The sequence below is a fragment of the Astatotilapia calliptera genome, chromosome 19 (genome assembly GCF_964374335.1).
Source record: "Astatotilapia calliptera chromosome 19, fAstCal68.1, whole genome shotgun sequence".
Taxonomy (NCBI): domain Eukaryota; kingdom Metazoa; phylum Chordata; class Actinopteri; order Cichliformes; family Cichlidae; genus Astatotilapia; species Astatotilapia calliptera.
Genome location: NC_137440.1, coordinates 32,069,519 through 32,097,106, shown reverse-complemented (window position 1 = coordinate 32,097,106; position 27,588 = coordinate 32,069,519). Strand labels below are relative to the sequence as shown.

Below are 27,588 nucleotides of genomic sequence, written 5' to 3'. Positions count from 1 at the left end.
GGCATACATAATGTGATATGCTGATATAAATAATGCTAACTCAAAATCATTGTGTAAAGAAGGAACTCATTAACAAACCAAGTGTCAATTCATGGAAGCTAAAAGAAAAGCAAATCCTCATTATCTCCAGTTGTGTCTTGCCATTATGCCACTTATGAATTCATTTGGGGCTTAAAAACTTTGTCACTTTTTAGAACCCAGAGGATTACCCTGTTATCACTTTTTAAAGGAACTATTTCCTCAGTAAAAAGCAATTTCAGTTATTGTTGTCACAGCAACAGTTAATGGGGGAGCTGGATGTTAAAAAAAGAGTTTTAAATATCTAATTTCTGCCTTTTATTATTTTATCTTTTTATTTTATAAACACGTGAATGCTTTTACTTTAAGTGAATGACAGTTAGAATCATATACTTATGTAACCTTTATCTTACATATATAAACTGTAATTTTATGGGCAACAGATTAACCTTCAGTCCTGTTTTTTTCTTTTCTTTTTTTTCATCTTAATTTGCAATGCATATTTTCTTGGGTGCGTCCTGGACACAGGCAGGTCAGCAGAGTTCCAGTTTAGTGCATCTTTTGGTTGCTAGTGTTGGAATAAGCTGGTTAATAGTTCTGACCATGGTGGAGAATCAGATAGTGGATATATTTTAGCAATAATAGGCTATTTAACTGAAACAAAGTCCACTCTAGAAGGACAAAATGAATAAGAAAAGATACTTTCTGGATCCTCCAGAGATCAAAGACTACCTGGTCAAAGGAGAAAGGTTTACCAAGTGGTCAGAGGTGAGTGAATATTGAAAAAAATTAAGCTGTTGATTCTTGAATATTAACCAGAGTGATTAGGAGTTTAAATATACATCAGTAAGTGTTGCTTATTTTCATTCTCCTGTGAGCAATACAGCCTTCTCTGTGAAATTACATGGTTTTCATCTGTTTTTAAAACACTAATCATTAATTTCTTATCTAATAACTTAAATATAGCTACAAATGCAGTTTAAATATCAGGTTCAGTATCGGCACATCGCCAAAAAGCATCTCTGTTTCACGGGTTCCATCTCAAACAATTACCAGAACCACGTCAAAGATTATTCCTCTATAATGTTGTACGGTCTTCATCTTATGATGCACACTACCCTTAGATGACTACTGTTGTCAATCAGCTCGATACAAGAAGTACTGAATAAATTTGTCTCTATCAAGGACTCAACCAAAACCGTTCCTGTCACCATGAAGATGGATCCAAAAGGGTTTTTCGTCTACTGGATTAACCAAAGCAAGGTGGGGAAAAGCCAGCAGCATTCTGATGTGTGGGTAAAATATATGTGATTAGGATCTGCTAAAGGTGTGAGATATGTAAGCGCATCATTCACCACCTTCTGGCCTCAGCAGTCTGTATAGATTATCGATCAGTGCTGATGTGGGCTCACTGTCCTACTGTGCTGTGCAGCTGGACTGTGATGCACTCAATGAAGGTGTCTAGCTGTGTTTACTCTTCATCTCTCTTTCTCTTCTCACTAAACAGGCAAGGTCTTCTTTAAATGTGCTACCACAGTTAACCAAAACTAAATTTTAAGATAAAATAGGTGTAAAAAGCAAATGTTGGCTGAAAAAATTACAGGTGCTCAAAAAACTAAATAATATAAAAGAAATGTCTTTGCTTTCTTTTTCTTAATTTGGTCATACTGGTCACCACAACTAAAAGCAGGAGGCAGTGATATAGGAAATCATATTGTTATTGTGACTGTGATGTCTACATGTTCTTCACTTTGTCTTGTGATATCTTTCATAATAGCTTCTCAAATGTTCCCCCTGATGATGCGCCTCAGATGAAAACAAAACAAAATGGAAAAAGGAAAAAAATAAATAGAGTCAGGAAAATATAATATAAAATATAATAAATAAGAGAATACATTCAACAAACAAACAAAAATCCTTAAGTAGCACTTTGCGGATCAATAATAACAGAGATTTAGTTATTACCAAGTAATAATTCTGTAATTACACCAGTATTAGCTATAATACTGGGAAACATGCTTAGCTAAATGTCACAGTTTCCCCAAAAACCATCTAATTTGTTTACAGGTAATAACAGAAGAAAAATGTAATATCTACCTCTGGCACGCTGACCCTCCTCATGATCAACACACAATATTGTTAAGTAACCATGTTTCATGACCACCCCATCACTGCTGCTATTACAGATGTATTGTCTGTTGAAAGTGAACAGGAAACAACAAGCTATCCCTACTTTGTAAAAATATCAGAATGAACTTGGCATTTATTTACTCATTTACAGGTTAAAACAGCCCTACAATATTCCCAGCCTTAAATAGCTTGTTTATTAACTCACTTATTTTACTGATGGGCAACGTGTTTTTTTTTCTACTTTGCTAAAGGGTGAGTTGTATCTAATCCATATCTGGAATGGTGCCTACACGTTGAATTTAGTATCCACGATGATTTCTTGTCTCTTGTTTCTAGGAGACAACATTCCTGGATGTTGCTACCATCAGAGATACCAGAACAGGAAAATATGCAAAACTTCCCAAAGTAAGTCCATTTGTATTATTTAATTTGTGGCGTTCACTTTGATTTAATTGAGCTTAATGATTGTGCTCTGTGTGGAGGAATCTCTCCAAGCATGCAAATATATCTGTCGAGTCCTTTGTTTGTCCATTAATATTGACAGACATATTTGCATTGCAAAGAGAGAAAAAAAAGCGCCGTGGACGCATGAACCCAGGCTACTCCTCCACAGAAACACACAGATGCACTGGCACGCAAACAAACATAAACACACACCCTACGACAGGCTGAGTCATGGCGGGAGATTTCTGTGAGCGAGTTTCGAGTGAGCTCCAAAGCTGTCAGCTGTAGTTTCGTCTCTTTTCCCACTCCTCGCTGGCCTCCGCAGAGAGCTGCATTATGCAGCTGTCATCATCCCTTACGGGAGGGAAATCTGAAAAATCTGTTCTCCTTAGGGAGAATGCATCATCACAGATGGGGTGCTGCTGAAAGCACATCCTCATCTTTTGGTCCCTTAGGACTTTTTGGGAAAGCTGCTCCAATGCTGACGTCAGGCGTGCATAGAGAGGTGATTGTAAAGCATCATACACAGGAAGGCAGCACATGTGTGCTTGTGCTCTTCATGACCGCCTTGTGTGTGCGTATATATAAGCAAGTGCGCGACTCTCAGTGTGTTGTGCATATGTTTGCATATGCTGGTCAGCATATTTGCATGTGTCGAAGCACCTTTCAGGTGTCCAATCTGTGCAGACAGCAAAGTGCTGCAGATTTAGATTTGTTTAGTCAGCTAAAACATGAAATAATACATTTTATTTGTCCACAGCACCCAAAGGTCCGAAATGTGTTTAATTTGGATTTCCCGGACAGCAACCATCTCGCCAAAACCCTGACTATCGTCTCGGGTCCAGACACGGTGAACCTGACCTATCATAACTTCTTTGCCTCAAAGGAAAAAGTGACACAGGTAATAAACCGCTGTATCTGTGTAGTAGCTGTTCCCCTTTGACTGTTCAAACACAGCCAAAGGCCTCTAGCCCTTATACCACTGGAGCCTTTGCTTCTTCTCCCTCCCAACCCCTCCGACCCCTCCCTTTCAGTCTAAATTAGACTCTGTGACTCCAACATCCAGATTTAATCTGCTGTAATGAAATCTCAATAGTGCTTTGTTCAAATACAACATTCACTGCTCTCATTTCCTAACCTAACTCTGCATCAACACCCTCTAGTGGTGAGCTTGTGCATAGACGCTTATGACCTTTTAAGCCAAACTCATGCAGACACCGAATTTCATGCAGCACCTCTGTTTATTTTTGTGAATTTAAAAAAAATGCACATTAGAACTGGGCGGATGACATTCTTGCGATCACCTACAACGCTGCAAGAAACAACGCGTGCAGGCAGGTCTTCCTGGATAAAATGTAAGTGAACATCATCACGTAATCTACAGCTTCTAGATGATGAGGGAACATAATACCATGCAATCACATCATGCGCTGGATAACACGTGCTCTGGGAATTCTAATGGAAATACTATTAAATCTTAGATATGTCCGGCTTTCTCTTCAGACCAACAAAGATGGGAAGATCCCAGTGAAACAGTAAGTTTCAGGACAACCACATACTGGTTCATTTGTTCAGCAGATACCTGTGTTTCCTACTCAGTTGTTCACTATGTTTTTTCAGTATTTACAAGATGTTCCCTGCGGATAAAAAGAGGGTAGAAAGTGCTTTGGCAGCAGCACAGCTCCCCAAAGGAAAGGTCAGAAAATAAATCTCCTTTCGAGTGGAAATACATTTTAAATTTGGACTTTATTCTTATCTAACTTAATGAAAACAGTTTGCGGTTTTCTGACAACCCGTCTGCACATTTTGTTTTGTTCTTCAGTATGACACCATTAAGCCTGATGTTTTCACTGAGACTGCCTTCAGGAGCTTTATGACACACCTCTGTCCTCGGCCTGAGATCTATGAGATCTTCACTTCCTAGTGAGTAACCTGTAGAAGTGTCCTTAACTGATCATTGTACAGCCTGAATATCACACACCTACTGTAGCTGTAGTTATGCTTTATTCATAATTAGTTTGTTATTGCATTTACGTTTTGAAACTTCCACAAATTGTCAAGCAAAAAATAAATAAATAATAATAAATTTAATGGTTAGTGGTAAACCTTCTTCATCTGGTGTTTAAATCTACTCGTTTCAAAAATGATGTCATTGTCTGTTCAAAATGTATGAAGCAAAAAATTGTCCTAGTTTGACAAACTAAAGTTAGAGGTGCCTCATGTAATATGCTGGTCTTGCACTGCCAGTCTGTGCTCCAGCTCGTGCCTCAGCAGCCTTGCCTGAGCTAAAATGGCAGGAAATTGGCCGTGATGGGGATGAGGAACCTTATGGGCATCGCTGATGCTTTTATTTATTTATTTACTTGTATTTAATCATGAAAAAAATCTGTTTTAAGAGAGTGTCCTGGCCAAGAAGGACAGCAGTGCAATCATAAGTTGCATAAATTAGTTGCACATACGCACGCATGTATCCAAACCCATACAGCAAGTAATAAAGAATATCAGAAACAAAGGTAATAATATTCAGGCAAAACACTGCAGCCTGAAGTAAGTGCAAGTCCAAGATGTGATTGTCTCGCTGTGCCCCGCCCTCCAGCTCCACCAAACCCACCATGACGAAGGAGAATTTCACCAAGTTCCTCAACGAGAAGCAGAGAGACTCTCGGCTGAATGAGGAACTGTTTCCGCGTCTCCGGCAAGATCAGATCAAGGCACTGATTGACAAGTATGAGCCCCTGTCCAATAATTCTAACAGAGGTGAGATTCAGCGGTGGTCACTTTGCTATGCTGAGGATGGAATAATGGGCACAATCACCCTCCTTATGTTTTTGCTTCAAATGGTCTCTTGTTCCCATCTCCAGGTTTGATTTCTCCAGAAGGTCTTTTATTCTACTTGATGGGTCCAGAGACATCAGTGGTCATGCAAGACAGTCTGGCCAAGTCTCAAGACATGACCCAACCCATACCTCACTACTTCGTCAAGTCGTCACACAACACATACCTAACAGGTCAGAAAAAAAAGAGAAATGGATATGATTTCTTTAAGATGCTGCTTAACAATGTGCCTTATTTTTCATTTTTCTCTCCCTGTGCAGCTGGTCAGTTCTCGGGCGTGTCCTCCCCAGAGATGTACCGCCAGTGTCTGCTCGCCGGCTGCCGCTGCCTGGAGCTGGACTGCTGGAAGGGTAAACCTCCAGATGAAGAGCCCATCATTACTCACGGCTTCACCATGACCACTGAGATCCTGTTCAAGGTTGTTGAACATACTCATGTGCCCTCAGTCTCCCACCCTCCAAGTATTTGAAATTTTTCCTCTGCAACTGTTCACATTACCATATTAGGAATATTCCCACCTTTTTAATGTCGTGCTGAAATGTTAGTTTTGGGGTTACTGGAATTTTTTGGCCACAACTAATGACCATCCACCAGTGCATAGAGCTGATGTAGTTAAGTACACCTACATTATTATCTTTTCTTGTCTTCTATATAGTATAGAAGATAAGGAAAAACGTAAAGGGTCCACTCTAATATTTTGCAGCCTTTACAGAAAGGAAAGAATGGTAACGATAAACAAATTTAATATTCAAATTTCTAGTATTATTTTTTTGGTGTTAAAAATTGTGATCAGAAAGCGACGGCTGAGTCCAAGTAAATGACCGTCACCATTTTCCTGCCAGCACATCTTGAATGTGCAACATCTAAGCTTCTTGCACACCAAAAAGCTGCTCACACTTATCTTTAATTCATGCTGAAGAGCACATTCGAAACACGAAAGTGTAAGTACACAGTAACACACAAACACACTGATAGGCCATTCTCTTACACTCAACACTTCCATATAAGGGCAGCAGGAGATGAACAGCCCCAGGCCGAGGCACAACGTGCAGGTTCAGTTCAGCAACATCACAGCCTCTGCAAGAAACACCTCTGCAGTTTGACACAATGTTCATGTTTTCATAATTTTTATTTTAGTGAGCTTGTTTCTTTTTTGCTCTGCGTCTCATTAACTTCTTGAAGTTTTCTAATATGCTATTGCCAGTTTCATTTCTTTAAATTTAAGTCCAAAAGTAAAAATCCACTTTTACAAAATAACAGCTAAAAGGCCTCTTTTTGTGACACTTGACAGGACGTGATAGAGGCTATTGCAGAGAGCGCCTTCAAGACCTCACAGTACCCCGTTATCCTCTCCTTCGAGAACCACGTTGACTCGTAAGAGCCGAGCTTTAAATAAAGCCGTGTCATAACATGCCATTAATGCTGCTGTTCTGATGCACGTATCACGAATAATAACAGGCATTAATGTGATTTCTTCCAGGGTGAAACAGCAGGAGAAGATGGCCAACTACTGCAAAACCATATTTGGTGATGCCCTGTTAACAGAGCCACTGGACAAATACCCTGTGAGTGAGTACACTGCTGCAGCACAGCCAGCTGTCAAAATAACAGATAAAGTTTAGATGCTATCATGCTACGCTGGGTGACTCGGATGAGTTTCGCTATTTAATCACAACGACATGAAGGCAATAAATGGCAAAGTTCAAGTTTCACTGGTGTGTTTGTTGTCCTCTGTCTTGTATCTGCTGTAAGAACCTCTCAGATTCCCAGAAACAAAGTCTGTCAGCTCCTCTTAGGCCTGCATGTGTTTATATTCCTGAGGCTGTGTCTGTTTAACTATCTTAGATGGTATTAGGGACAAAACCAGTGTTTTAGAAAGGAGGTCAGCAGACAGTTTGAATCCAGGCCTCAATTTTTGAAGTATGAAAAAAAAGATGTTTATTTTATATGTTGTTAATTTTATGTTTGTTTGTTTGTTTGTTTGTTTTTAAAAAAGGTTTAAGTAAAGGCAACAAGCTAAATGGGAGAGTGACCATCCGGCTTTTTATCAGTGTGCAGACAATAAAGGCAGCTTTCATGATGGTATTTGGGCTAAATTATTGAAGTGAGGTAATGTCAGTGAATGCAACATTAATGTAGAGGATGCATTCAGGTTTTCGATGCATCCAAATGCCTGAATGCTTTTTTCTTTTAGAAGGTCAAGCAGTCCCTGTGGCCATGCATATGATCACATGATGACCTGACTGTCTTAGGAAAATTAAACACAAGCTTTTAAAACAAATTCTTCTACTATTACTACTATTAAAATAATAGCTATTATTGTTGATTATGTGTAGAAGAAAAAGGTTAAAGTCTGCACCTTTCCATTTACTATTTTGTATTCTTTTTTGTTTTCTTTTTTTTTTAAATTTAATTGTAATTCTGAAAATTTGGAGGAGTATGTTTTTGAAAATTGAGCAAAAGGCAAAATAAAAAAAGGTAAATAAATTAATAATAATAATAATAACAGTTTTATTGTATTTTACTGTTAATTAAAATACTAAACAGTCTCTCCAAAACGCAGCCCAGGATAATAAATAAAAACTGCATAGCAAAGAAATAGGAAGATGTAATCGGAGTATGGCTATACCATATAGTCCACTATGTGAATGTCTTTTTAAGTTAACCTGTCAATAACAGCCATTCATTTCATTTTTTATTTAACTTTTGTGTTTAAATTACACGTATTTGTGCATATGCAATGTTAATAAATGAGGGCCATTGCTTTCCACTCAAAACAGCTTTCCTTTAATGACAGACTACATTTGTTTCATGCTCAACAGCCAAACAAAAAACAGACTAAGTTGATTAAATTTAGCAATGACACTTTGAACATTAAACAACTTTGATGTAAATCCCTCTGAAACAAAAGTAAGAGTATAAGTTTGATGTTTTCTGAATATAATCGATTTTGTCATTGTTTAAACTTCTTGTTTGTGTCTCTAACATTCAGCTGAAGCCGGGCCAGCAGATCCCCAGCCCGTCTGAGCTCCTGGGTAAGATCCTCATCAAGAACAAGAAGGGCAGCCATGAGAAACCGGCCCAGAATAAGAAAACTGCCGCAGCAGCCGCTGACCAGACCGCAGCCGCTGACCAGACCGCAGCCGCTGACCAGACCGCAGCCGCAGCTACGAATGCCCAGGCCCCGAACGCCACTTCCCAGGATGAGGCCAACCCAGCAGCAACCACCCCGGAGAATCAAGATGAAAATGAAAAACCACAAGGCAAATTCAGTTATACTCCAGATTTAGACGTGTGATTTTATTTCCAGGTGTCACTGACGCTGTTTTTATGTGTTTCACCAGAACCGGAAGCAACTGTGGAGGAAAATGAGGAGCAAGAAGACACAGAGGAACAGGATGAGGAGAAAATGAAGACATCAGATGAGGTAAATACTTGTTTTACATCATTTGTTCCAGCCAGGAGAGTCCAAATATAAGTTAACCTCCTTTTGACGTCCCGCAGGGCACAGCTGGACAAGAAGTAACAGCATATGAGGCCATGTCATCCATAGTCAACTACATCCAGCCCAACAAATTCATCTCCTTTGAAAATGCCAGAAGTATGTCTGCAAACAACAAATTTAACCTAAATTCAAACAAAACAGGTACAACTCGATGTAACCTTGGTAACGTGTCATTTTCTTCTCCCTTCACAGAGAAAAACAAGAGTTACGCCATCTCTTCTTTTGTGGAGACCAAAGGGGAGGCAATGATCGCCAAGAGTGCCGTTGAATTTGTTGAGTATCCTTTAGGAGTGCATCACATGCTGTCATGCTCGACAAAAATGAAAACCATTTAAGTATACGACAAATTTATTCTATGCATTCAGTTTATTGGGGTCGGGGGGGGGGGGGGGGGGGGGGGACACGGAAATATAAATAAATGATTCCCTAACTGTCTACCTAAGATATAATAAGAGGCAGATGAGCAGGATTTACCCCAAAGGAACAAGAATGGACTCCTCCAACTACAATCCCCAACCTTTTTGGAACGTTGGTTGCCAGATGGTAGCGCTCAACTACCAGACGATGGGTAAAAATGGAGATATCACACTTTAAAATGCTCAGAAATATACCCTTTGTGAATGTTTGGAACCGTCTACCGTTCCTGTTTAAATACAGTTTTCTGACACACTGATGACACTGTGTGTTTTAGTCATTTAAAATCTATTCTGTTTATTCGCCACAGCAGGTCAGTGTTGCACCTTTTTGTGCTGCACAGGCCTCTGTTCGCTGCCTCCCTTTAAGCTGAAGACAAGTGGCGTGAATGGGCTGTTTGTGTCTCACTTACAGATTTCCCCATGCAGCTCAACATGGCCCTGTTTGAATTCAATGGCCGAACGGGCTACCTCCTCAAGCACGATGTGATGCGTCGCAATGACAAGAAGTTTGACCCTTTCTGTGACAGGATTGACACCGTTGTGGCGAGCACACTGACCATCAAGGCAGGTTCACGACCCTGTTATTACAGAGTGTCTCTTTCTTTAACCATCAGTGTGGGCTCCTATTATCTGCGGAAGCTGAATGTCAGAGTAATTGAGTTTCAAGCTCCATCTTTTCATCATTCTGCATGCAGAGAAACTCATGAAGAATTAGTGCAGTATGTGTATAACAGATGGCTGTTTTGGCTTTGGGAAGTTTGTCCATGTTGTCCTTGTGTGATATCTTAATAAAAACATAATTTGCTTCATATAGGAGTCCAGCTGTTCAAAAGTCCAGACTTGTATATATAAGTCGTCCAATCATATCTACTTGTCTCCATAGATCTATTCGGGGCAGTTTCTGGCTGACAAGAATGTAAAAACAGGGGTTGAGGTGGAAGTGATTGGGCTGCCAGGAGACCCTAAGAAGAAATACCGCACCAAGTGGTCCACGACACCCAACGCCATTAATCCAGTGTGGAATGAAGAGCCATTTGTTTTTGAGAAGGTGAATAAAATACCATGTAAACATTTTCAGCCACTCCTCAGTCTTCATATTTTGATGTGAAGGCAAAAACAGAGCTTGTACAATTATAATGAGCTTGAAAGTCAGTATTTGGTATGAGCACCATTTTTCTTCATCACATCCTGAACTCTCTTTGACAGGAATAGTTCTTCAGGCTCCTTGAAGGACATTCAAAACTCTTCTTTGGATGCTGCCTGCCTTTTGTTCTGATCTCTGTTAAGACGATCCCACACTGCTTTAGTAGGGATGAAGGTTCAAGACTGATAGTGTTTTATTGTGTGTTTGGGGTCATTGTCATGCTAAAAAAATGAAGCCATTGCCATTTAGATGCTTACCAGATGTTGCACCTCCCTCCTGACCTCCTCCATCCTTTTCACACCTTGAGTTAGATACCTGTATTATGCTTGAATGGTTTATACATCAGTGTTAAGCATCTTAACAAAAACACATATACACACAAAAGCATTCCTCTGAAAATGCCCAGGTACAAGGACAGGATCGAAAAGGAGTTAAAAAGCAGCCGGTGTCCAAAGAAAAATGTTGAAAGAAATTCAGAAAGCCTGGAGAAATCATACTCAAGACCACTTTAAAATATTACAAGAAATTCTGGCTCCTTGATGAATAAATGAATGAAATGATGTGTCACTAACATATCTGTTGTTTACATGGTTAGATCTTGCTGCCAGAATTGGCATCTTTAAGAATCGTTGTCCATGAAGAGAATGGCAAATTTGTGGGACACAGAATCATCCCTCTTGATGCCATCCAGTCAGGTCAGCGAAGCTGAGAATATTTGAATTCATACTTCATATAATATACATAATTAAAGCAATGAATCACTCTAGGCCTCAGAACATTTGCCAGCTTGTTTTAACCAGCTTCTGCATCAGGCAAGCTGCTGCCTTGCTTTTATTTCACCAAGGTTTTATTTTCATGTCCTGCAGGCTTCCACCACATCTGCCTGCGCAGTGAGAGCAACATGCCCCTCACTCTGCCTGCTCTCTTTGTGTACATTGAGGTCAAGGACTACATCCCTGCTGCCTTTGCGGGTGCTTAGCCTTTTACTTTGTGTTTTTGCAAAAGAAGAAAACCTCTGCTGCGAGTGAATCCTTGTTGCCAGAGTGACAGTTAGAGAAGAGAAGACTAATGTAGTTTGGAAGCATTTTTGTTTTCTTCTTTGTCTTCGTACCCACACTTATGTTTGGTTTAAGAATAAATCATTGTACACTCATTAAAATGGTTTGTTTTGCAGATTTCACAGATGCCTTATTTAATCCAACAAAAGGCACAGAGAAGACCACAAAGCCTCCCAAACAGGTAAAAAAAGAGAGAAAAAACATCATCAGCAATACCTTTGGATTTCCAGTAAATCCTAACAACACTAATTGAGTTCCTGGAATATAACCACTTGCTAGATTGTTATGTTCCTGTCCTTTTCTTCTTTTACCCCCACAGTCATCTTCTGACTATGTGTCTCCCTATGAGTTGCCTCTTGGAGCCCAGCCTCCCGCAGACCAAGCTAAAGAAAGTGAAGCCCCTGCTGCAGGTAATGAAGCTTTAGAGGATGACACTTCAGATCTTGCATTGCAAAGATTTTGAGCTTGTCTGTGGCTCACACAATTGGTCTCAATGCTGGTGTATTTGAAGGTGCATTTAATCACTTCCTCCTCTAGAAAAAGCTGCATCCGAACCTACACCGCCTGCTGATGCCACTGACCAGTCTCCACCAGCAGCTGGTGCAGAAGAAGCTAAAAAGGAGGAAGAAAGCAAGGCAGAGACCCCTCAAATTCTCGATGAAGCCCCAGCCGATGCAGCACCAGATACAGGAAGCTCCAGATCTGAAACCCTTCCTGAAGCCTCTCCTTCACCCGAGGAGACCAAAGCAAGCCCGGAGCCTGAAGCGGCTCCTGAAGCCAAAGAAGAACCGAGCACCGAGTCTTGCACAAACCCCGAACCTACATCTGATAAAAAAGAGGAAGCCAGTGCAGCTGCAGAACCTGCTGAAGCGCCTTCTGCTGCGGCCGTTCCCTCTCCAACAGTTGCAACCACCGAGTCTGCAGGATCAGGTGACTCATCTCAGCCGCAGACGGGCAGTGAAGGTAACACTGCAGCACTTCATGTGCTGCACTCATCATAGTTTTCCTTTTGTCAATACACTCTGGATAAAAGCGCTCTGACAAGGATAATACAGAACAATTTAGAGTTATTTTTTGTTGAATAGATTCATTATAATTGCATATCCAGTGCTGAAAAGTAAGAAGACTCCACACAAAAAAATCCCCTTTGTGTTTGTGCTGCAGAGCCTTCGACTGTGACTACTGAAGAACTGACACAGCACAAGAGCTATCAGAAGGTCATCAAGCGTCAGGAGAAAGAGATAAAAGAATTAGAAAAGAAGTATCAGAAAAAAGGCGAGGATCTGATTCAGAAATACTCCGACTCTTTCAAGGCCCTCAAGAAGAAGGTTTCAGTGAAGAAAAAAGAGTAAGGGGATGTTTTCCTTCCCAAATTTGTTTTCAAAGAGCTTTCCAGAGTGAATCTGCAGCTATATATTTTAGCTAGGGTGCTTGACAAAAGAGCTTTTGATTATCCCGCTGGAAGGAGACAGTCCTGTTTCCTGCAAAGCAGCGCTCAAATCTCCACAAATTAATAGTGACTCACTAATAATGTTGCTGTTTTTGGATTAATAAGACTATATTTAGAAACATGAGGAGTACAGCTACAGTTAATGTGCGTTTCTAGCTGACACTGACTATTAAGATGAGGATGAAGAAAATGAGTGTCTGCAGTGTTTGTCACTGAGCTGTCAGAGCAAACCAAGTGTTACTAAAGGCCAAATAAGCATTTTGTATAGTATTTTCTGGAAGCTCATGGTTGTCAGCTATGAAGGGCAGTGGCTGTTAGTCAATAAACTGTATTGCCCACACATACTGATTTATTGTGTCATGTTATTTTTTCACCAGGGGAGGTGACAACACCCCTGAGTCCAATGGGAAGACAGAGCGGGTGCAGGAGCTGAAGGAAAAAATGACGTCTGAAATAAAAACACTGTTTGCTGAGCAGTATGATCAGATGAAGAAGAAGAAGGAGCAGTGTGCAACAGAGGTTAGTGACACTGAAGGTGACAATAAACACATTACACACATTGCAGCCAGATACTGTGCTTAAAGGTGCACTAATCAATACTGTCATAATTAACAGTGAACCAAATGATTACTGCTGCAAGTAAAAGGTCCCCTCAGCTCTATGGAATATTTCAGGATCTTATCTGCTCATTATTTTGGTTTTATGACTCACAAAACACCGTGTTTGTTCAGTGGCTTACTCGCTACGTGACACAGGCAGCTGTTTTCAACTCCAATCAAATCTATTGTGTTCCACCTGCCCAAATACCAAACATGAGCCAGACAAGTATAATCACTAAATACTGTAAAGCCATCGTTTCTATGTGTGCTGGAAGACGGTGAATTAGGAGATAAAGGAGATTGGCTATCAGGGTTATACTAACTCAGTTGGACAGAAACATTAGTCCAGAGAAACATGACACGTATGTCTCTTGATTATATGAATACAGTTACCACTTTATAAGGCACACACGTCCTTTTGCCTTCATATTTTCGTCTTGTAATAGATTCAAAAAGACATTTAATCCATACTGACATGATAGCATGACACAATAGCTTCAGATGTCTCAGCTGCACATCCATGATCTCCCTCACTGTTATGTTCAACCAATAACCAGTTTGAGATCATCTGAGCTTTGCGACATTGTGCGGTATCCCGTGGGAGGCAACCATGCCGATCACACTGTGGTCACATAGGGATGGACATTGTCAGCCACCAAGTGTGCAAAGAAAATATCCCCCAGACCTTCATCACTACCAGTAGCAGCCTCAACTGCATCATTCAAGTCAGGATGGATCCATGTTTTCATGTTGTTTATGCTACAAACCAACAAATATCTGAGCAGAAATCAAAAGTCATTAGACCAGGCAGCATTTTTCCAATCTTCTGTTGTTCAATTTTGGTGAGCCCATAAAAATTCTAGCCTCCATTTTCTGTTCTTAGCTCATAGAAGTGCACCGGGTGCAGTTTTAGGCTGCAAATGCTCTCCTGTATGGCTTGCTTGAGATGAGCCGTTATTTGAGTTATTATTGCCTTCATTTCAGCTAAAAACTGTCTGGCCATTCTCCTTCGCCCACTGGCATCATCAAGTTATTTCCACCCAGAAAACTCACTGGCAGATCGGCATTTTCCGAAATACTCACCCTTTCCATATTTAAAGTTACTTAAATCACATTTTTCCACATTCTGATGCTCAGTTTGAACTTCAGTAAGTTTTTTTGACCATGTCTGCATGCCTTAGTGCACTGAGTTGCTGCCATGTGATTGGCTGATTAAAGTGGCTCGTGAGTGTAAATCAGTTAAGACATGATTTACCCCAATTTAAGTAAAAATCAGGATGCTGATAAGACATCATGAACTCGTTCGGTGATATTATTTAAACGTAATCTGCTTTGAAAAATAAAATATTATTTTTATTTTGCACGGTGATACCTGTGAGGCCTGTTTCCAACGTTAAAAGAAGTAGGCTTATATGGTAACAATGCTATGCATTTAACACTATTACTAGATCTATAATGTTAATGTTTGGAGCTGTTGCCTTCCTACTGTTGTAAAGTGTTTCTAAAAGGCATCAAACGGGTATGATATTCACATCCTGTCCTTACAGTACAAAGTGGCTTATAAAAGTAACAACTGAAAGACAAACTCTTCTCTGTGTGCTCTGGTCACCCCTACAGCCATTAGTCTCCTCACTCTGAAATCTCTGTTATATATTTACCTGTTCACCTCAGATTAATGTCCATGATTCAGGATGTAGTCACTATTTCCTCTATGGGCTCTCCTTGTTGTGTGTTTGGGATCATGGACAAGCAGAGGCTTTATTAATTACACACCAACTGGATTGCTGTTACTAATAGTAATCAATCTATATATAAAGAATCCGCTTGACCCCAGTTTTTGCACAGAAGCAAACATTTTCATTCACATTGTTACTCACAGCTATTCACATCTCATGAGTTGGAGCTTCATCCTTACTGTGACTGCACCATCTTCTTATTGTGTTGTGACAGAGACTAGCCAAACTGTTGGAGATGGCCATGGAGAAGCACGCCATTGAACTGAAAACCCTGGAGAGGTGTGAGCACACATGCAACACATTCAGGACATGATGCGCACATGAAGGAGCAGAAGGCTTTGCTGAGTCCATCCAATCTGCCCCTTCAGACTTTGCCGTGACAGTCTGTGTGTGTGTGTGTGTGTGTGTGTGTGTGTGTGTGTGTGTGTGTGCCATTTGAGGTGAAATATTTGACATTTAGCAAAGAGAATACCTCAAATAATGAATGAATCACCTCAGCAGGCGGGTCTTCCAATGTCCTTGGCTGGGCTTATGGTGTTATATCTGTGTGTGTGCATCATCCCAAGTCCCCAGCTGGCAGATGGTTATCTCAGGACAGCCATTATCCAGCAGGTGTTTAAACAGCAGTAGGGAAGCAAAGGCAGGCTTGATCATCTACCTGTCCACTCAGGCACAAAAACACAGCATTCAAGCGTTCCTTTCACTATAAAGATAAGGTCACATAAGACACACACAGCCCTACAACTCTTGATTAAAGGAGAAAGGGTGTTTATAGGGTCACTTTTCAGTGTCAGATTTGAGATCCTCACATGTTCCCTTTGTCTTGCTCTGCAGCGAAACCAAAGAAAACAAGAAAAAAGCCAATATGAAATGTTCGTCCACAGACAAAGCAAAGTAAGTTCACGACATTCAGGTTTTATTCATCACTCTAAGTTAGTTACAATTTATTTTAGAAAGACAAAAGAATTAAGAGAGCAAGAGTGAAGATCTGAATTTTTAACATTTTGTACAAGATGATTAATTAAAGATAAATTTATTCATTCAGGCTGAAAAAGGCAATGAGCACTGAGATGCTGGATGAAGCGAGTCAGTCGAATGCTGCCGTGAGTACAGAAGTTGTTTCAAAGTGATCTAACACAATCAAACTTTTTTTTTAGTTTGTGTGCAAAATAAAAGGCACTGTTTGACATTTGTGGTCATCTTTTTGCTAAAAGCTAAGCTGAACGTAACACTACAACCAGAAAAAGGGTTACCGTAGCCTAGAAAAAGGAAAATGAGGGAAACACTTTACAGAGGTTCTCAAATTTACATTAATCAGTAACTGGACTTTTTTTTAGTTTTGTCATTCTAATTAGTTTATATTTTTATTTTGTTTTGACTTTTTGGTTTTAGTTCAGTTTATTTTGAGTTTCAGTTCTTGTAATTATTTGTGTATTGAGGACAAATGTCAGAGGCAAGATGTAAGAAAAGCAGAACAGATATTACATTAAAAACAGAACTTTTTAGAGCAGTTGACTCAAAGTCTGATACATGTCCAGACTCTCAATAAAAAGCTTCATAAGGTAAGTTTTGAAAAATAATTTCACCAAATGTACAAACACTAAAACTAAAAGGACATTTTCCCTATATTGTTATTTTATTTTAGTTAATTTGCTAAGCTTTATTTTTTTAAAGATCTAGTTTTAAGTTTCATTTTAGTTAACTATAACAGGCTTGTACTAGTAACCTTTCTTGTTACCTTTAAACAAACACCTGCTAGCTGTTTCCGCTGTAATCTGTTGTTGTCTTATGCTAAGTTAAACATTTAGATTTTTATGCTAAGCTAAACATTTAGCCTTTTAGGCTAAGCTAAACATTTAGCCTTTTATGCTAAGCTAAACATTTAGCCTTTTATGCTAAGTTAAACATTTAGCTTTTTATGCTAAGCTAAACATTTAGCCTTTTATGCTAAGTTAAATATTTAGCTTAGTTGCAGCTTTACTGTACATCTGTGGGCACTGGCTGAGACAGGCTAAAGCTGTGACATTCAAATCATGAATGTTACTTTGTAAAAAAATATATATTTTTATTTTTATTATTATTAAAGGAAGATAAAAGCAATGACATTGGAAAAATAACAAAATAACACAACACTGGCAGCAATGCAACTTAGTAATGAAAAATGCTCTCTTTCAAGGTAAAAACCTTAAGGATTTTCTACTTCTGGAAATAAAATTTGAAGGTTGAGTTTTACTGTGGCTTTCTATATACTTGCTAACACACTGTTGGCTAGTAACCGCTGGCATTCTGGCAGGAGATAACCCTGCAAACCATGTGAGAGTGCCAACTGTTGTACTTTCTAGCACTAAAATAAACATGAAAGGAAAGAAGCTTATACTGCAAAAAAGGCAAACAGGAGAAGGATCGGTTAGAGTTTTGCTATGTTCACAGATGAAGAGGTCATTGCTTTGAAACTGCAGAGCCAGAAACCTAGGGGGCCTTATGTTTGACTGGAAGGCTGAAAAATTTAAAGGAAGACCTTATTTTCACAATTTTACAGTTTTTCCTATTAATTAAGCTCTCCACCATAGCCACTCTGTAATTTTACACATCTATCATGTAGAAAACTAAGATGTATTATTGAAATTGTACTATTGCAGGGACCTAATGTGTAGTTGAACATAGACAGAAAGGGGAGTTTCACTCGTCTGGCCCACTTAACCGCAGGCTTTATGAGGCACACGGTGTAAAATGAGCTTAACATCCCTGTTTTTAGTAATTTTCATGTACTCACGCATTACCAGTACCAGATCACATATAATTTAGCTGTGTACCTATTGTTAAGAATGCCAAGATTTGAAGAAAGCATGGAAAAATAATACCCTAGGCATGCTAAAGCCTTTCTCTTTCACACAGCTGTAGGTACACCCACACACGCTTGAACATGCACACACATTAACTCACAGCAGGCCACGCATACACAAACTTACACACGCTTTCACCCAGTGAGTAAAGTGCAGCGGGCCCTGACCATAGGCCAGGCTTGTCCATTACTCAGAAGCTGTTTACAAGCTAATCCATGTGTGGTCGATGACTCACTGAGCTTTGCTTTTGTTCCTCCGTTGGCTCATCAAGATTCAGGCATGATGCATCGGGGTTAAAGACTCAGCTATTTCACTCTGCTCCTCTCAGATCGACTCAGTTTAGATGGCAGAAATCCCCCCCTCACTTTCATCCCTCCACACATTTGGGTCACATTGCAGCTGGTGTTGATCTACTTAATCAACATTTCCCCATTAATTACTGCAGATATTTATAACACAATCACTTGTTTAATCAGCATAGGCTCAGTATTGAATGCACAAGTCCAGTTGGGGGATCTGTAATCTAACTCGACAAGTGCAACCTGTGACTTAACTGTATTGATTCTCTCTCTCAGGTTGCATCCATAGATCCCACGGGTACATATGAGCAGATGAACTGCTTATATAGACACGCTAACAGTCTTTATCGCAAACTTGATACCACATGCACATTCCCATTTGCTCGCACACACTTCAAAACCACAAATCGATAGTGTTTTCCACTTGCAACATGTTTTCTGCTTTGTTGTATTGTTACAGTCTTCAGATTACAGTCCGCAGCAAGAGGCTCTGATGAAGAAACAGGCTGCTACACTGGAAGAAATCAAGACCTTGACCAATCAGGTACACACAAGAAATTCAATTAAAACGGAAATTATTGTTTTTGACAGTCCCATTCCCCTGGACCAGCTAACTAATACACTGGGGTCCTATGCCAGCCATCTCTCTTATACCGTTAGAAATCTTGGAGTAGTCCTGGACAGCTCACTCAAGTTAGACAAACAAGTTGCCTCAGTTGAGAAAACGGGTTTTTACCAGCTACGTCAAATCTCCAAGGCAAAGCCCTATATTCCACATAAAGACCTTGAAAAGCTTATCCATGCCTTCATTACTTCGAGACTAGACTATTGCAATTCTCTGTACATGGGCCTCCAATTCTCTCTCCTCCAGCGTTTGCAATTAGTTCAAAATGACGCTGCACGCCACTTAACTGGCACCAGAAGGCATGATCATATCACCGCAGTTCTAGCCACTCTACACTGTCTCCCTGTTAAATACTGTATCATTTAAAATCCTTTTGTATACTTTTAAAATGTTAAATAACTTGGCGCCCAGTTACCTAACCTTCCACCGTGTCTGCAGTTGTGCAACTCTAACTGTTTTTAATTGTTTTTAACTTTTTTTGTTGCCTTTGATGTAATCTGCTTTGCTACCTTGTGTGAAGCACTTTGATGGACACTGTCCTTTTGAAATGTGCTATAGAAATAAAATATTGATTGATTGATTGATTGATTGACACAGTAACACCAGGGCACACTGGTTTTATTTTTTTTCTCTTAGAAAAATGAAACTACACTTGCACACCTTATTCGTGTTTCCACTAAATCTGCATATTTGTAAAAACCTCTGACGACAGCCAAAACAGTCATGTTTACCAATAGAAACTCTGAGAGGTCCTTGACTCCTGATCTTTAGAAATGACTATACTTTATTACCTGATTTTTGGGGGACTGTCACAGAAAAAATAAATACATGTCCTTGCATTCTTTGGCAGTTCCAGAGTCCTTTAAAAAATTATTCCCAACGCTGCATAAGTTCTTACGTAGGTCTGCCCATCAGTGAGTAAAAATTAGAGCATGTCGCTTGTGTGTGAGCTAGCATCAACCAAGGGTACTCACCCATTATTCCATGTCACGCACACTGATTGGGAATAACCTTGTGACCGTCTGCCTAATTTTGTGCTGGTCCCGCTTTTGCAGCCAATACAGCCCTGACCTGTGGATGCAACTACAATGGGTTGTCGACCAGTACCCGACCTTGATAAAGATAATGATAGAGATTTAATGTTTTATACTGTACTTGCAAAATCACAGAGAGAATTTACACAAACCTTACCTTCACTGTACCAAGAGTTTTTTGGATTTTTCTGTCCAAACAAATGTAGTGTAAATCTGACTACATTGATGGACTTATAGGCATCTATAATCCAAACTGAGCCAACCACCAAATTTTTGTTTTTCAACCACACTGCCAACCACGGCCATCTGTCCTTTCAGTGGATGTACGTAATGCTGCGGCGTGACACATCCAGTTTGGGGGATGCAGAAAGTACACATCAAGCTCCCACCGCTGTAAATGATGTCAGAATGTTTTTTATGACAATACTTTGCTTAGGATTGGTGAAATGTTGGCAGTTATTATTGTGAAAAGAGGTGTGAGAAGACAGCTTAGACACTGACGTGCGAATGCCAGATGGACAGTGTGTTTTTATGTCTCACTAGTAGTATTAGCTTGCAGATAGAGTTTTCAATATTGCGAGAGGCGGGGGAAGGAATTCAAGTGAGGCTTTAAAAACAGATGAATGAAGAGAACTGAATGTGAGCTAATGTATGCAGCTGTATTTAACATACTTACTGAATATTGAGCCACTTTTTTTCCATATTGGTAAATCCCTCACTCTTATTTGCAATCAATCAGTCAAACTTGGGTATAAGCCAGTTGAGGTCGATCTTTAGTTTTACTTGCACGAGCACAGAAAATCATTCTCTAAAGATTATGATAAGCACCTGCCTAAAAAGAAAAATGTGTGAAATCATGAAAATGTCAGCCCATTCTCTTGATAATCCTCTGACTAACCTTTGGCCCCTTGTGTTGGCAGCTCAATCAAGAGGCCCTGAAGGAGCACGATCAGAAAACAAGATCGCTGGCACGAGAAGTGCGAGAGGCCGTTAATGTATGTGTGGGGGCGCACTTCCCTGAGTTGGTCGACGAGGTCGACAAGAGTGGGGGGGGAGTGGGCTTCTATGGAGATGTCTTCCTAGGTTAGATGTGCCTTTTGATTACCTCTCTCTGTGTAACTCTGCTATAAATGTTTTTTTAGTTTTTTCACTTTTATATCTGCTTTCAAACTGTTACATAACCTATAATCAGGGCGCGGATATGAAATCGTAGAAGATTGCTTAATGAGAGGTTCTCAGAGTGAAGTTGCAATTTAGTTGTGCTAATTCATAGGTGGGTGTATACTTTGGGGAGCTGATAATGAGGTTTTCACAAATGTCCAGGTACTCCAAAATTAGATGATTTTGAAAAGATTTTTTTTAGTTTCTATTTAACTCTTTATTTCTGTTTCTTTTCACCATTAAAAAACCCCCACCCTAAATTAGGCGACAAAGTGACAAATATCTTGCAGATGTGGGCTCTGTAGCTCTAAAAGCCTTAGAGAGGTGCTTGTGGTCTCCTTTCTGTTCTCTTAAGTTAAAAATGGGACTAAATGTAGATGCAAAAATGGGTTATCAGAGTCTGCAGGGCTGAGCGAGAAAATGGCACATCAGTTTGCATGTGTGATAAGTGCTCGCTTGGACTCTGTGATGTAGCCACTACATATGTTTTGCAAAATTAAAAAACAAACAAAGGTAAATTTGCTTTGTAACAAGCTTGAAGCTCCTGTGACATCAATTCCACGTATACGGCACATCCTGTATTGCATGTAAAACATGAAAGTTTGGAAAATGTAGACGATTGCTTATAATGTGGCTCAACCTATTTTTAGTGTACTCTTTGGATTTTCTCCTATTCTATTCCTGTGATGAATCGATGATTAATAAACTTACAGTTACTCGAAATATGTGTTATTTTTCTATCACTAAAACTGCTACATCTTTGAGGTTGATTTGTTAAATTTCTGAAGGGGAGGTTTGTCTTTCTTAGCTAATCCCTGAGATATTATATTAACTGTAATTTGTTGAAGTTAAGTGATTATCATACTGACACATAGCAAAATGATATGAATCATCATATGAAAAGCAAATGAAGCTGAATCAGTGACTGGAACTTAAGTAAAGAGGTGATGGGAAATGAGGTTAGGTATTGTCTGCCAGTAACCCTTTCTCTTTTCTCCTGTCCACTGTCTCTCTTACTCTTTGCGCATTGCTTCAAACCTCAGTGTAATTTTGCACATTATAACCTGATTCACAATACCACATAATTGCTATGTGATGGATCACGTGCTCTCTTAAAACCAGAGCTATAATAAAGGCACGTGAATCAGAGATAATGCAGGTAGTCTGGGTAAAACTAAATAAATAAATAAATCCGGAAATTGCAGGGTTTCAGCTTAAATTTCAGCTACTTATGCACTGTATCCTGTGAGAGTCATTTTTTCCCCTCACGTGTTTACACGCATATGCATGCATTTATTAGTGAATGCAGCTTTTCTCTGACTCATCATCCCGTGCAATCTGTCCATTCATTTGATTTCCTTTTCCACGCGACACCCTTCTTCTGAATCAAATGACATGAGCGACATTTCAAAGTGGGGGATCTGGATAAATCTCTAGGAGACACAGCTTGTGCCCGAAAGTCCTGCCACCTCATGCACAACACAGATGAACTGTTAGCTTTCGGGTGTGAATCCAGTCAGCCCTGAATCACTGGGCTAATTATCTTACATAAGGATGAAGACATCTCCAGCAGGTTTGTCTCAAACCAGCTGGAGAGGGATGGCCTGAGCAGGATCTCTCACCGACAGGAAACACATGGCTACTCAGTGACACTGGATGAAAAGCCAAAAGGAGGAGGAAAGCGTTTCCGTTCACACACATAAATGAATCACAGAGTAGCTGCAAAAGCAAAAGTTTTATACTGTTTTATTTATCTGTGAGATAAAAGTAAAGGTAAAGAATTTCCTAAGAAAAGCTAATTAGATCCTAGGTGGTTTAAATGAATGGCATATGGTTGACCTGTCGCCCCCAACCAGTTGAGGTAGACGGCTGCCTGTTAAAGGGTTTTTTTTCCTTCTCACTCTAACCTAGTGCTTGCTCATAGGGGGTCCACTGACTATAGTGCCTTTCTCCCTATTATTGTAGGGTCTTTAAATTTAATAGAATCTAATTAAAAAGTCTTGATATGTCATTTGGTATGCAATATACTTTTTTCTTTTACTTTAACCTCAATCTTTTTTTTAATTTTGAGAAATTATATCACTTGAAAGCACAAAAAACTGTTAATAGCTACGATCAGTGAAATTGTACTGAATCCTGGCAGTGGCTGAAAAGACAGTACTAGCCTTTGTCTGTTGCCGTCTGTGCTCAGTTGTGCCTCCCCTTGCAAAAGACCAGAGAAACCAAATTCTGCAATCAAAAGCAGAATTCTGCACAACAGCCATATGAAACATTGAACATGCAAGGTTAAACGAACAGCTGACAAGAGATTTGGTATTTTTCAGTGGAATAAGCTCTAAAAATAGGGGTACTGCGAGGTACATGCACATTTTTTTTCTACTTGTTATTTCCTGTGTGAGGAAGCAGGTCTGACCCACAGGAGGTGGAGTCAGGATCCGTAGCCCATCTTGGCTCGAAGTGGATGCCATCCTAGATGAATATTAAGCACCCACACCACCCACATAAACACCACCCACATAAACACCACCTGCCGAGGCTGCACTGTTCACAGCCTGTTTGTGGAGGATTCTGCGAGCTGCTAACTGCACTTTCTGTTTTTAAAGAGAGTACAAGATTTGTGAAATTGGTTGATTTCTGTTCCTGGGTGCCCAACATAATCTCATTAACATTATAATTCTGGCATGGGATCAGCAGCCCAATGAGTGTGGCTCATCGTCGTCGCAGTCACCCGCTTCTCCACTGTATCGCATGAGCGCTGAGGGCCTGTGAGAGGCACCTCCACCTCCTCAGAGATGCAAATTTGAGCGTCCTACATGTGTTGATGATATGGCCCTTTCACTTAAACACACAGACACATACAAGTGCACACGCACAGACACCCACATACTTTAAAGTAGCTGCAGACAGTACTCTGACTACCTGAATCCTGAGTTTCCCGGGTGGCAAAAGTTCATGTTTTAAGGCTGAGTTTGGTTGATTTATTCTGCTCTTGCTCTTTCTGACATTTGGTTACCTTGTCGTGTAGTGATAGCTCCATTATAGCTTTAACCTCTCTGGATTAAGAGCCTCCATCTCACAGTGAGTTAAGAGAACAGAGACACATCCTATGAAAACCCTGACAGCTCAATACACTGTTATGTAAACAGCAAAATGCCTGGGATCTGTTGTTGCTTCTGCAGTGTTATTGGTTCATAGTTAAAAATTTCAAGCAACAAGAAAAACGTCTAGCACTCAGATTTCATAAAAGAAAAAGTGATAATATTCTCCCAATTTCTGTTTCATGCAGAGCGGTCACTCAACATAAAAAAGAGAAGATGGATATTTTGTATAATGGTTCTGTTGAAGGTTTAAACAAAATGCATTTTGTTATTTGATGGGATCAACAGTTTAATGACTTTTGATTTAAGTTTCAAGCACTTACATGAAACACATGCTCTGCAGAAAGTAAGACAAATGTTTCCAATCTAACAATCTAACTCACTTAACTCAATGAACTAACTCAATTAATAAGCATTGAACCTACACATTAGAACTTAGCAAAGAACACATTTTAAATGATATCACTGAAAGTTTGGCCAGCAACCTGTTGCAAAAAAAGATCACAATTTGTTCCAATTTCTTTAGTTAAATCTACAAAAAGGCCAAAGATAACAAATTTTGACAGACAACAATGTGATTCCCTAAGAGTTATTAGCCAAAAATCTGGAAGAATCCAAGAGAGAGTGCCGACAGTTATCTATTAAACACAGTGGAGGCTCTGTCATGTCTAGGTCTACATTTCATCCAGTGGTGTTAGGGATCTTGCCTAAATTGATGGAATTATGAACACAGACAAAACATCTGATCTTGATCCACTATCAGTACTATCTGAAGAACATCTGACTATCAACAAACTCATTTTTCAGCATGACAGTGACCACAAACAAACTGCCAATAAAGTGAAAGGACACCTGGAAAGAAAATCTTTGATGTTGTCTGTGTATCTACAATAGTACATCTACAGTATATGAACATATTTTATTTAAATGTAGTAGAGATGGCACGATACCACTTTTTTATGTCCGATACCGATACCGATATCATAAATTTGGATATCTGCCGATACCGATATGAATCCGATATAGTGTTTTTTAATCAACAAAACTGTTTTTTAAAATATCTTGCTGCATTTTGCAAGTCTGCAAGTTCATACTCAAGTTTAAAACAACAACTACACTAAAGCTATTCTGTTATACCTGTATACAAAAAAAATATTTCATAGTTCAGCAATACTGATCAATCTAATAAACTTAGACCTACACCATCCTCCCTATTCTGGTATTTTAAAGAGTACTTAGCGTAAATATTAAGCAACCTAACTAATAGGGTTCCAACTCCCAGCAACAACAAAAATAAATAAATAAAAAATAGGGAACCACCCCTCACGCTCCACCTCATGATGCTTAATCAACGTAATCAACCTTAATTTGATGCAGTGTGAAAAAAAATGCACAGAAATCAATTATTTTTCAAGAAATATTAAATAGATTCAACATCTTTCTTCAACAAAATTGCAGACTGCACAGATGGTACCTTCCCAAAGGAAAATGTACTATAGCTTACTAGGGTATATATATTAGACTTAATAGTTACTATATACAGTAATTGACTTCTATTAATTTTACATCAAATTAAAACTTTGGGTGTCAGATAATTATTTATTAAAAGCTCGACATTTTAAATGAGAATAAGAAAGAAAAGTATGTCTTTGTGCCCCCTTTTCCCAGTTAATGCCCTATCGGCCCCCCTGGCTAAACTTTGCTAGATCCGCCCCTGCACAGTTACCAGCGTCAGCTACGTAGAAAACGATCCTGGTGTAGAAAGTAATATTAAATAAATTCTAACAACAGCTTATCAAGCTTAAACGTGCTGCTGTTGTTCAGCCGCTGGTTTCCTCTTTCTGGCGCAAAGTGGACCAAAAACAAACAAGAGAGACTCACGACAGAAAAGCCGATCAGCTGATCATTAGCAGTTTCACGATTGAAGTAGCAGCCGGAGAGCGAGAGGCAGTCGCTAGTTAAGCTTAACGTGGGAATGCTTTACAAACATTCAGAGATGGACTTACACACTTGCTTTACTTCTCTCGGGGATAACTTTGTCTGAGATGAAATGCCAGGTTGCTAGCGAAGCTCCACATGCTATCCAGACCACCGACAGGTCCCGCATGCCACAGCTGCTCTATCAGGTGATGCATACTGCTCCGACGTTCTGAGGCGAGTTACGGCGTGTTGCAAGTTTTGTGAGGTGCTTTCGTGATATTTAATGGATCGGATTACATTTTTTATTTTTCTCCGATATCCGATCCAGTAATTTAGGTCAGTATCGGACCGATACCGATACGTAATATCGGATCGGTCCATCTCTAAAATGTAGGTATAATATCACTTCATCTTGCCTACATCATTAGTTCCCTTCCCCATGTCGGCTTTTCTTTTTTCTTTTTCTACATTTGTGCTTCATGTGGCAGCAGCTCAGGAGAGTGGTGGGTGTAAAAAAGGTCTTGAGCCACATAACACCCACAATGTCATGACAGCATGTGCTCTATGTTATGCATTTAATACAGGTGAGTCACCAAGTGCCTCTTTTCAGAGAAGTCTTATCAAGGGTTCATTTAAAACTTGCTTTTACTCAGAGCTACTTTTATTGTACACTGTATGTGTCCCGTCCCCCCCACACACACACACACAAAGAAGCCAGTTTTAGCAGATGGATGGTGAACGCTGAACAACGTGAGTGGCAGAGCATGTGGCAGAAAATGGATATCCATGGGCTTCAGGGCCATTAGTTCATTTAACAAGAAGTGAAATTCCTCCAAGGGAGCACGGCGTGAAAAGGCCTGTGATTTACAAAGCGATGGTGTCGGGGTGACGTCTGACCAATGAGTTTTTTCTCTGTTTTTAAAGTTAGAGACGGTCACACAAACTACACCCTTTTTGGCTCCTACCTCAAAGCACACTGTGTTCTGTTGATCTTATGTGCTGCACAATAATGTTTAACATTTAGTATTTACTGTCATATTCCCATATATCATTGTGATGTTGTTTATTCTATTACTCTTGTTCTCTTCTGCTTGCTTTCTTTTTTCTTTCTCAGCAGGTGATCCAGGTGATTGATATATGCATTTTTTTTTCTCTGCCCGTTCTGTTGGTTTTTGTCTTTTGCCCTTCTCCCCCGTCCCTCTTCTCAGCTGTTTCTCTTTCCCTCTTTCTTTCTCCCCTTCTTTCCTCCAGTCAAGTCTGTCCCGTATTCAGT

General features: G+C 39.7%; 1 protein-coding gene across 1 annotated transcript; it reads left to right on the top strand.

The window, feature by feature from the left end:
- Positions 1 to 126: 126 nt before the first annotated feature.
- Positions 127 to 22,020, top strand: plcb2 (phospholipase C, beta 2). The gene is made up of 32 exons (XM_080294234.1): positions 127 to 786; positions 1,204 to 1,281; positions 2,485 to 2,553; positions 3,353 to 3,493; positions 3,868 to 3,947; positions 4,074 to 4,127; positions 4,213 to 4,288; positions 4,415 to 4,515; positions 5,189 to 5,349; positions 5,454 to 5,600; positions 5,688 to 5,845; positions 6,719 to 6,801; positions 6,908 to 6,992; positions 8,420 to 8,690; positions 8,772 to 8,854; positions 8,932 to 9,028; positions 9,125 to 9,209; positions 9,376 to 9,500; positions 9,761 to 9,912; positions 10,232 to 10,396; positions 11,088 to 11,187; positions 11,359 to 11,463; positions 11,667 to 11,731; positions 11,870 to 11,960; positions 12,088 to 12,513; positions 12,715 to 12,898; positions 13,378 to 13,519; positions 15,550 to 15,614; positions 16,170 to 16,229; positions 16,381 to 16,438; positions 18,938 to 19,021; positions 21,057 to 22,020. The coding sequence occupies exons 1-32, from the start codon at positions 703 to 705 to the stop codon at positions 21,222 to 21,224; spliced, it is 3,843 nt and encodes a 1,280-aa protein (XP_080150360.1). The 5' UTR covers positions 127 to 702; the 3' UTR covers positions 21,225 to 22,020.
- The last annotated feature ends 5,568 nt before the right edge of the window (positions 22,021 to 27,588 follow it).